This window comes from Zingiber officinale, chromosome 9B (assembly GCF_018446385.1).
Source record: "Zingiber officinale cultivar Zhangliang chromosome 9B, Zo_v1.1, whole genome shotgun sequence".
Lineage (NCBI taxonomy): Eukaryota > Viridiplantae > Streptophyta > Magnoliopsida > Zingiberales > Zingiberaceae > Zingiber > Zingiber officinale.
Genome location: NC_056003.1, coordinates 100,931,106 through 100,940,675, shown reverse-complemented (window position 1 = coordinate 100,940,675; position 9,570 = coordinate 100,931,106). Strand labels below are relative to the sequence as shown.

At 34.7% G+C, this 9,570-nt stretch overlaps 1 protein-coding gene across 1 annotated transcript; it reads left to right on the top strand.

Moving 5' to 3' along the window:
- The first annotated feature begins 1,738 nt into the window (after window positions 1-1,738).
- LOC122022773 lies at window positions 1,739-8,144 on the top strand. The gene is made up of 6 exons (XM_042580888.1): window positions 1,739-1,918; window positions 1,993-2,175; window positions 2,259-2,361; window positions 2,435-2,620; window positions 3,874-6,278; window positions 7,441-8,144. The coding sequence occupies exons 1-6, from the start codon at window positions 1,739-1,741 to the stop codon at window positions 7,984-7,986; spliced, it is 3,603 nt and encodes a 1,200-aa protein (XP_042436822.1). The 3' UTR covers window positions 7,987-8,144.
- The last annotated feature ends 1,426 nt before the right edge of the window (window positions 8,145-9,570 follow it).

Below are 9,570 nucleotides of genomic sequence, written 5' to 3'. Positions count from 1 at the left end.
ACTTGTATTTTTTCAATTGTCCACTAATTAGAGAACAAATCATCTTGATAAAGGAAACAAACACAATAAAATGATAATTTATAAGAGAATTAAAATTTGTCTGATATTTCCGTCTATCTCGAAATATAAAAAAAAGAAAATCTCATAATGATATCAAAAAATTCAGTACGATATAATACTATATTAAATTTTTTGATATACTATTAATATCAATATGTTTAATATATATTGGTATGATATGTGTGATATACCGAAATTTTTAATATCTTCCTCCCTCATGTTGAGATAGGGTATTGTTATTTACAGTAAAATGATATTGATATAATAACCATGTTGAATTTTTAGTTACAGTAATATTTGACGTGTTGTTTCTATAAGTGAATTATTTTTTATAAATTGTCAGTAACAAATGACTCATCCCAACAATGATGGTTTCAATTGATTGTTATGTCCTCAAGTTTGTTGTATTTAAGGACTATTGGAAATGTGAGCTATTTTTTCAACATTTCAATATTTTACTAATCTAAATCTACTTTCTTCAGTTTTCAGTGTGGAGATATAACTTGCAAAATGGCATGTCATCTTTTTCGGTCTGGATTTCTCTTTTACTGTACTTATTTTCTTCCTTTGTGGGAACTAAGGCTTATGCTCGAGAGGATATAAATGTTATGGTGTGATTTGATTTTACAGTTGTTTTACTTTAAGAGAGGGAGAGACACTTACTCCTAGACTAGAGAGATATTGAAAGAGACATTACTTTCTCATCTTGATATGTAAACACAAGTTGAATAGACGACAATATATTGATAATGAAATTTGAGTGGCCAAACTCTAATATTTTGATTCAAGATCTAAAGTGTTGCATGTGATAGAGAACACATTTTGTCTCTCTCTTGTTGTTTTGACACTTCACTTTTGAATAATTAACTCCCTTTTTTTGCATATCCATTTCTATTCGGTTGCTATCATCCTTGTGAACCAACAATCTATAAATATAGGTCCTTGAAAATTTCTTTTTCTTTTATTCCTTTTGGCTGGGGGATCTACTCTCTTTGTCAAGAAACCAATTAGTTCCGCAAACATGGGTGTGATGAGGGCAGTAGGTGAGGGAAGATTGAGCATATGCTTGTTCATCATGAGGGCTTGATGCTAATTGGATTGATGCAGGGAGGAGGGCTAGGTTGATTGTTGTCATCCCATAGGGAAGAATTATAACAAAGTTGTATGACCTACCTACTTTATGGATCAAGAGTGAAAGCTATGATAAAGTAACACGTACAAAAAGTTAATGTAGCTTATGAGATTATATGTGGGGTTTATAGAAAGGATGAGTTAAAATAGTAACAGTTGAGAGCAATTAGAGGTAACTCCTATAGTGGATAAACAGAGAAAAAAGAAATAGTAGAGATGTGATGATCATGTTAAAGACGACTAATATATTTTATAGTTAGAAGATTGAATCTATTAGAGTGGAAGGTGAAAGGAGCAATCGGAGATCAAGATAAAGATATTTGGCCTATTTTTTTCTAACAAACTTAAGCTACATTTTTTGGTTGGAAGTTCTCTTGCATGAATCTTTTACATCACATGATTTGAATAAAAAATTCTTAACTAATAACTTTTGCACTTTGTGTTTACTTTTAAAATTTGGATTACAAGTTGTTTTGATTAGTTTAGGTTATCCTGATCTAAACGCTGATTTGATGCATTTACTTATGGCCATCAATTAGAATTTAAGATGAATTTGCTTTGCATGGTACTTCTGTTACCATCATCGCCGTTCAATGAATCTCTCATTTTTCTGGTGGTGTTTCCATCTGTGCAGGTAAAACTTATAAAGTGTCTCGTTGAAAATATTGTTGTTGATATTTCTTTTAATCAAGTTGGTGGTCTATGCACACTTTGTTTTCTGGAAGAGGTTAGTAGAATTGATGTTGTTCCTGTTGATCCTCATGCATCTTTATGCCCATATAACCTCTGGATACTTCATAGATGGACAAAGTGATAGATCAAAATCATCTATTCAAACGAAGCATTATATTAATCAAAGCATGGTGTTATTATGAAAGTCGAATATTGGGTGCACATCATGGACTTATATCAACATATGCATTGGAGACATTGGTGCTTTATGTATTTCATGTCTTCAATAATTCATTCGTTGGTCCACTTGAGGTGACTAAACTTTGTTGCATTGATCTTTTATTTCTCCCAGTACTTAACTATGCTTGATGTTCGTCCAAATTCTTCCAATGCAGGTCTTGTATTGGTTTCTGGAATTTTTTAGTAATTTTGACTGGGAAAATTATTGCATTAGTCTTAGGGGTCCAGTACCTATCCGTTTGCTTCCAGATATGACTGGTAAGTTTATGGCCAGTTCTTTTACTGAACTTAAATTACTTAATTTATTGTACACTCATCAAGTGTCATGCAGCGGATCCTCCAAGAAAGGATGATGGCAAATTGTTGTTTACCGAAGCCTTTATTGACCACCGCACTGCAGTATATTCTGTCACACCTGGTGGACAAGAAAATCACAGCCAACCTTTTGTTTCAAAGCATTTTAATGTTATTGATCCTTTAAGGACGAACAACAATCTTGGACGTAGTGTGAGCAAAGGTAGTAGCAACTCTATTTCTTAGCTTACATTTGCTAACAATATCATTTTGTTCCATTTTCAGTGACAATCAACATAGTCTGGTTGTTCTTTATGCTCATATCACATTATTATTCAAGATTAGTTGCCTATTATTTTCATGTTATTTAACATAATTTTCAGAGAAGAAGTTTAAGTCCTGGTCCTTGTTGCTCAATGTGGGTAGATTTATAGATAGGTAGGTGCACTTAGGTGCTACATGGTTGACTTTGATATATTCATATCCCATATCCATACTAGCTTTAGTTCCAATTATGTTAGCCCAAGTTGAAATTGCAATGGTAAACTAAGATATATTTATGGACGTAGAGAAATCAATTTCAATATTAAATGTCTTAGTAGCATTGTTTAATGTCTTAGAAAATTATGAGATTAACCTTAGTAGGATGTTACAAGAACCTACAATCTTAATAGATGTACCACACTAATTTTGGTATAAGGTATAATCAACTAGACATTAATTGAGATGAATTTGTTGCTCTAAAATTTTAATTCAATTTTTACAATTGCTATAAACTTATATTTGGTAGTAAACAAACTAAATGGAGGAGCTAAATGAAGGGGGATTATAAATTAACACTCATTTGACTTGCATCTCAGCACATCAAAGTGTACTGTTCTAGTTTAGTTGGACGCTGAAACTACTCCGGCAAGGAACAAGTATTTTAAACCATGATTTGTACCTATCTCATAGATAAGTATTCGTGTGAGTGATGTTGTGCAATTGAAGGTGGACAGTCTGGAATCAGATGGTATACACGACTTTGTCTTTTTAACCATAAATGCCAACTAGATTGGTATAACTGGAAGTTATCCATATTGTGTCAATCTGAACTTCTTGCTTAATTTTATGCTACAAGGGAGCTATTCTGGTACTTCTTGTTGGTTTTACATATTGCTGCCTTTTCTTTGCAGCAGAACTTTTTATGCTGCCAGCAGGTTTTTGCATTGAGATGTGAATTCTAATTTTTTTTGTTTTTATCCTCACCTGCTCACACATGTTAAATCAATGATAAAAGAAAGTACAGATGATGCATAGTCTAATGCATGCATTTTACCTTTTATTAGCTGATTAAATTGTGCATATACATTGAGGTTAAGTTTTGCTATATAAATTTGGAAATTCAATTAGGTCCATTTTCATCTGTCCATCTCTTGCATGTATGAAGCATGGCGTTCTACATTCTCTGAAAATAACTGTTTACATTTTTGTCAGGAAATTTCACCAGAATACGAAGTGCTTTTGCATTCGGAGCCACAAAATTAGCCAGGTTACTTGAATGCCCAAAAGATGCAATAATTATGGAATTAAATGATTTCTTTGTTAACACATGGATAAGACATGGTACTGGTCATCGTCCTGATATTCATAGCTTAGATTTACAACCTTTTCAACAACTAAAAACTCTTTCGATTGAGCCTAAACACCTAAAAACCAGTGCAATTGTTGGAAGGAGGTTTGAGAATGGAATATTTCGAGTTGCCAAGGAGCATTCGACTGAAACTAGCCAAAGTTCTCATAATTTGATTAATGAAATTGTTGCCAATCATCAGGAAATGTTCAAAGCTAACACTTTATCTGCAGTCTCTCTTGATAGTGACAAAAGTCAAAAAAATTTGAAATCTAGTTACTCTGCCAATCCATGGAAAGAGCAGGGTAAACTTCAGTTTGCAAGGACTAGATCTAGTCCTGAGCTGACAGAAACATCTTTGGATTTATCTCGTGCAAGGCATGGTAGAGCAATGGAAACAGTGAAAGTACAAAGCCAAACAAAGTTCAATTCTAATATCAGAACGAAAAATTTGGGATCTGAAATAATAGGCAGTCACAATTCTAAGTCTTTTGATGATTCTGTATCAAAGCGGCTGATTCCATCACATAAAAATGTTGAAATGGTTTCTGACACAAACAATGTTTCAAATAGCCATCAGGCAGATTGTGGATTTTCTAACATGGGGGTTGAACTTGCTTCTGTATCAGAGGCCTTGGAGATGCAGCAGGAAGAACAAGACTTGGTGAATATGATGGGATCTTCCGGCATTCATAGTTTTAATGGACAGATTCCATATCAAATGCATGTAGCCCCATATAATCTGCCACTAACATTTTCACCTTTTCCAACTTCAATGGGTTATGTTAAGAGAAATTTGGCTGGAGTTATGCCTTCAAATTTACCCCTTCTTGGGGCTCCATGGGCGTCCACTATGCAATTTAATCAAAGTCTTGCTTCCATTCCCCTTTCCCATTACATCAATGTTGCCACATTAAGTTCAAATGTGGGTGGCACTGTCGATTCTTCTAATGATGGTTCTGCAGTAGTGGAGCTTAAGGAAAATGAAGTTGGTCACAGTAATTGGCAGGAAGAAGAGGCTGTACTCTCCAGAGGGTCTAATCCTAGTCACAGTGTTTCTCCTGACTACAAGCAGCAAAAACTAAAGGGCAGTTTGACCTCGAGTCCTACAGCAAGAGGCATCAATTCTGGTTCAGATCCATGGGAATGTGATAGAGTAGGTAGAGAAGATGGAAGTTTGTCTAGAGAAGAAACCAATGGCTCATTTCAATCCAAAACAACTAAAGTTGATGATATTCAATCTAATTCCTGGACTGCAAACCCTAGGCTTTTCCCTCTGTCACGGGTAGCTTCTTCTAAAAGCAGTTCTAGAGGCAAATCTATATTAGAAAATCATAAAGACAAGTTAACTGCAAACACCTCAGGGTCTGCCAGGGAAAAATGGGGTAGAAAATCAAGTTCCCCATCAGTCTCACCATCTGCTCGTGGAAAAGACAACAGTAGATTGCAGTTTGAGGGTTCCTCTGACATTGGTTTGGTCAAGGTAAATAATGATGTTTCAGATTTGATACCTTCAACTGTGGGAAATGATATGCCTGAAAAAATCACCGAATCATCATCTTTAGTCGCACCAGATGCAAGAAGCCATAATCTACCAGGCCAGGAATCTGAGCAAAATCAGTCAGATCCATTGATCCCTTTTGCACCAGTTCTTGTTGACACTTCCCAGCAGAGGGCCATGGATTATTCCAAGTTCTTTCCAACATTTGTTGCTACTGGTCCACCAGTTCCATACTTGGTATTTCCCTTTGGTAGTTTCACTTCCAACTCTGGAAAAACAGATGGATATGCAGGGCAATTGGATAGGGAAGAAGTGACAGATCAATTTCAAGAAAGTTCTGAACACCACGTCGATTTATTGGAGAACCTTGAGCAGTCTGAGGCTGTAGTGAGCCCTACTGTTTCTATGAATTCTGGTTCTGAGTTCTCCAAGGAATCTACTTCTGACATTCTAAACAGTGATCTGAATGGCCATCAGCAAAATCTAGTATATGGACGATTCTGCCAAAACCCTTATCATGGAACTGTATTCTACTCTTCGCCTTATGTAGGGCCAGAAATTTATCTTCCTGGTCATTACCCATGGGATGGTCCTGGAAGATCTCTTTCTGCTAATCTGAACTATGCACAAGCTATGGGATACAATTCTCGACTGATGCCTGTTTTGCCACTCCAGTCTGGTCCTGATGCGGCCTCTATTACCTTCCGGCATAGCGTAGATGAAGCTCCGAGGCCTCGTGTTGGTACTGGAACATACCTGCCAAATCCTGTAAGATTCTCACAACATTTTGATATTATAAGACACTCTGTAAGTCTGTTAGAAACTTTTATAGTTTTATATCTTCCCTAAGATTATAATAGATGTTTTATTTGAGTTGTTTTACATCTTGTATTTCTTTCTCTTGTTTGTTGTGCTAACAGTTGATTTTTTTTTTTTTTGCTTATATTTTGCATCTTATCTTTGTATTGCATTAGTTTGTAATTGTTATTGTCAAGAATTATAAAGCATGAAAAATTTAATATACCCATGGAGGAGATTTATAAACGTTCGTGTACACTACTAATTTATAGTTGGTTACTTGTTAACTCTTCTAATTCAAAAAGAAGCTTCTAACTTGCTTTAAATAAAGAATAAGTTTGTAAAATTTTGTCTTTCACTTTTTTCTTTCTTTTTTGATGAATTCTAAAATTCTTCACTTTATTTCATTTTCCTAGTCATAGATAATGGGTCACTTTAGGCTGAACTGTATTTTTGTCCGTTAACTCTTCCTCAATATGATGTTTTTAGTTAGCTACAAATTTTTAGTTTGAAAGTTTATTTAAGCTTGAATCTAAAGATAAGAATAGAGCAATTTATTAGTCTAATTTACTTTACATAGAAGTTATTCTTTCTATATGCATCAGTTCCATATGTATCTTTAGCCATTTTAATGCATTATCATTTGCAAGAAAGTTTTGATACATAATACCTGTGTCACCATGCTTGCTCTTTGCGCCACAAAACCATGTACACTTGGACTTTTGATACCCTCCATAGACTCCTGTGCATTTTCTTGTGTTCTGTTGGCATTGGTTAATTTATCAGCTATTTCCCAATTAATGCTTTCTGAAAGTTAGGTTGTACAGCACTGTTTCTATTCTAAAGAAACAGTTATGTCGACAGTGATTAAATTGTGTTCTTCCCAAGTATGTGTTTCCTCAAAGTTATATTCTGGACCCGCTTGCATACTGGCATTGGTTCTCATCAACATCATCCTTTGATCAGCTTTGTTGTCCTACTTAACAGGATACTTCCTGTGAATGATATTTTTTGATCTTCTATGATATTGAAATTATTTGTGCTTTGTTCAGAAAGGGGACAAGGGAAGTTTGATAAATAATAAAACTGTATTTTGTTCTTCTATTAAAAGCATTTCTTTATCTTTGTACAGAAGGTTTCTTTTAGAGATCGACAAAGTAGTTCAAGGAATCGAGGGAACCGGAACTATGATCGTAATGATGCTGGGGACAGACCAAGGGCTTTTGATCTTAGTCATGGCCGCAACCAATCTGATAGAGCCCGGACTGGCCGGCTTCCTACAGCCAGAAATCATGAGGATAAAAGATGGGAGTCATACAAGCATGAGCCTCTTGCCCACAGAGGTCATGACCGCACATTTGCATCTACAAATTTGTCGGGCAATCTAGATAATGCACATGGCAGGCACCCGCAATTTGCTTCCCATTCAAATGGTGTTCTTCCAGCTGCTGACCAACTAATTCCTCCTGTTGTGTTCATGTACCCATATGATCAAAGAATTGCAAATGGTTCGACTGCTGACCAACTTATGTTTGATTCTCTGAGGGCTGTGCATATACCTATTGGTAATGAAGCCCATAGGTTAAGAGTTACAGAAGGTGAACGTTTTGATCACAAGCATGATTCACAACACAGAGTTTCTTCTCGGCCATCTTCAGATCAACCTTCTTCACCTTAACTAGAAATGTCGTTCTCATTCCAATTGTAGTTGTTTTCCTAAATTTTCTGTGTACATATTCGTGTTGTAGCTCATTTTTGAAGGTGGGAAAAAAATTGAGAATACAGTTTAGAGGCAAATAAAAACATCCCTGACAGAATGATGTCTTTCCTGGCCAATCCCAATGCCATTGTTCACTTTAAAACCTTTACCTTTCTTTTTGATTGACAGCACCTTTAGCAACAATTGAACTGATAAATGTTACTTTGAAAGCACATACTTACTAGTGGATGGATACAATGTCTAGACCAATTTCTGTCAGATATCATGTATTATCAATATAGTGTTTCATGGTGTAACATCCTAGAGTTCATTTGTTTCCTTTACAGGATGCTACATTCAAATTTGTAGTTGTCTTCTGTTGTTATCCTCTGTTTGTAGTCGCACGCCATATTGAGGATAGGGTGGTGTTATTTAAACTAGAATGAGATGATACAGATTTGACAGGTGTAGTTCGTTCTATGTTCTGTATCCTATCAGTAGATTGAGAGGATAAGTTGTGCCCTCAAGGTTTTTTTTTTTTTTGTATTTAGCAATTATTGGAAATGTGAGACCTATTTTTCAATATTTCACTAATCTAAATCTATTTGTTACAGTAGTTAACTTGCAAAATAGCATGTTATGCACTGTGGAGTTAACTTGTAAATAGCATGTCACCTTGTGATTTCTCGTTTCGCTATTTATGCCCTTTAGCTCTTGAAGCATAGAAGCTGATCTGAATCTTGAAGAATTATTGGAGGACCAAGCCTTGCTTCTGAGCCTGCAAAACCTGATGGATTTCCAGCATTCACTAAAAGCAATAGATGCTGTCAACAAATTCCTATAAATTTGAATAATTTGCATTCCATATAAATTTGAATCATTTGCATTCCATATAAATTTGAACCATTTGCATGTCGTTTCAGCTTAAATAGATGGAATAAATACAGATTAGCTTGGTATATGTGATAATTAGAAAAACTCGTACATATCAAAGGCGGCTGCCAATTCACATTCATCTAGAAAAATGAATGTGAATGAGAAACCAGAAACCACATGCAGTTTCTTCATGGTGCAAGGTTATGGACTAAAAAAGGCGATCTTCTTAATTTAGCTTGAGATTTTTTAGGTATTACAGAAAATCATAGTTTTAGGTCTCAATTTTGTGAATCCATGTAGAAAGGTAAATCTTAATGTAGAAGTTAAGATTAGAACGGGATCCGTACGGTATCTTAAAATTTTCTTATGAGACTATATACAATATCAAAAAGTTTGATATAAAAAAAAATATATACGTATCTAAAATTTGGTATACCAAATTTTCGATAGGTATAAATTACATAATGTTCATACTCAAAATTTTGATACAAGATCGATACAATACTATTTATATCAAAAATTATAAAAGGAAAAAAACTTGTATTTTTTCAATTGTCCACTAATTAGAGAACAAATCATCTTGATAAAGGAAACAAACACAATAAAATGATAATTTATAAGAGAATTAAAATTTGTCTGATATTTCCGTCTATCTCGAAATATAAAAAAAAGAAAATCTCATAATGA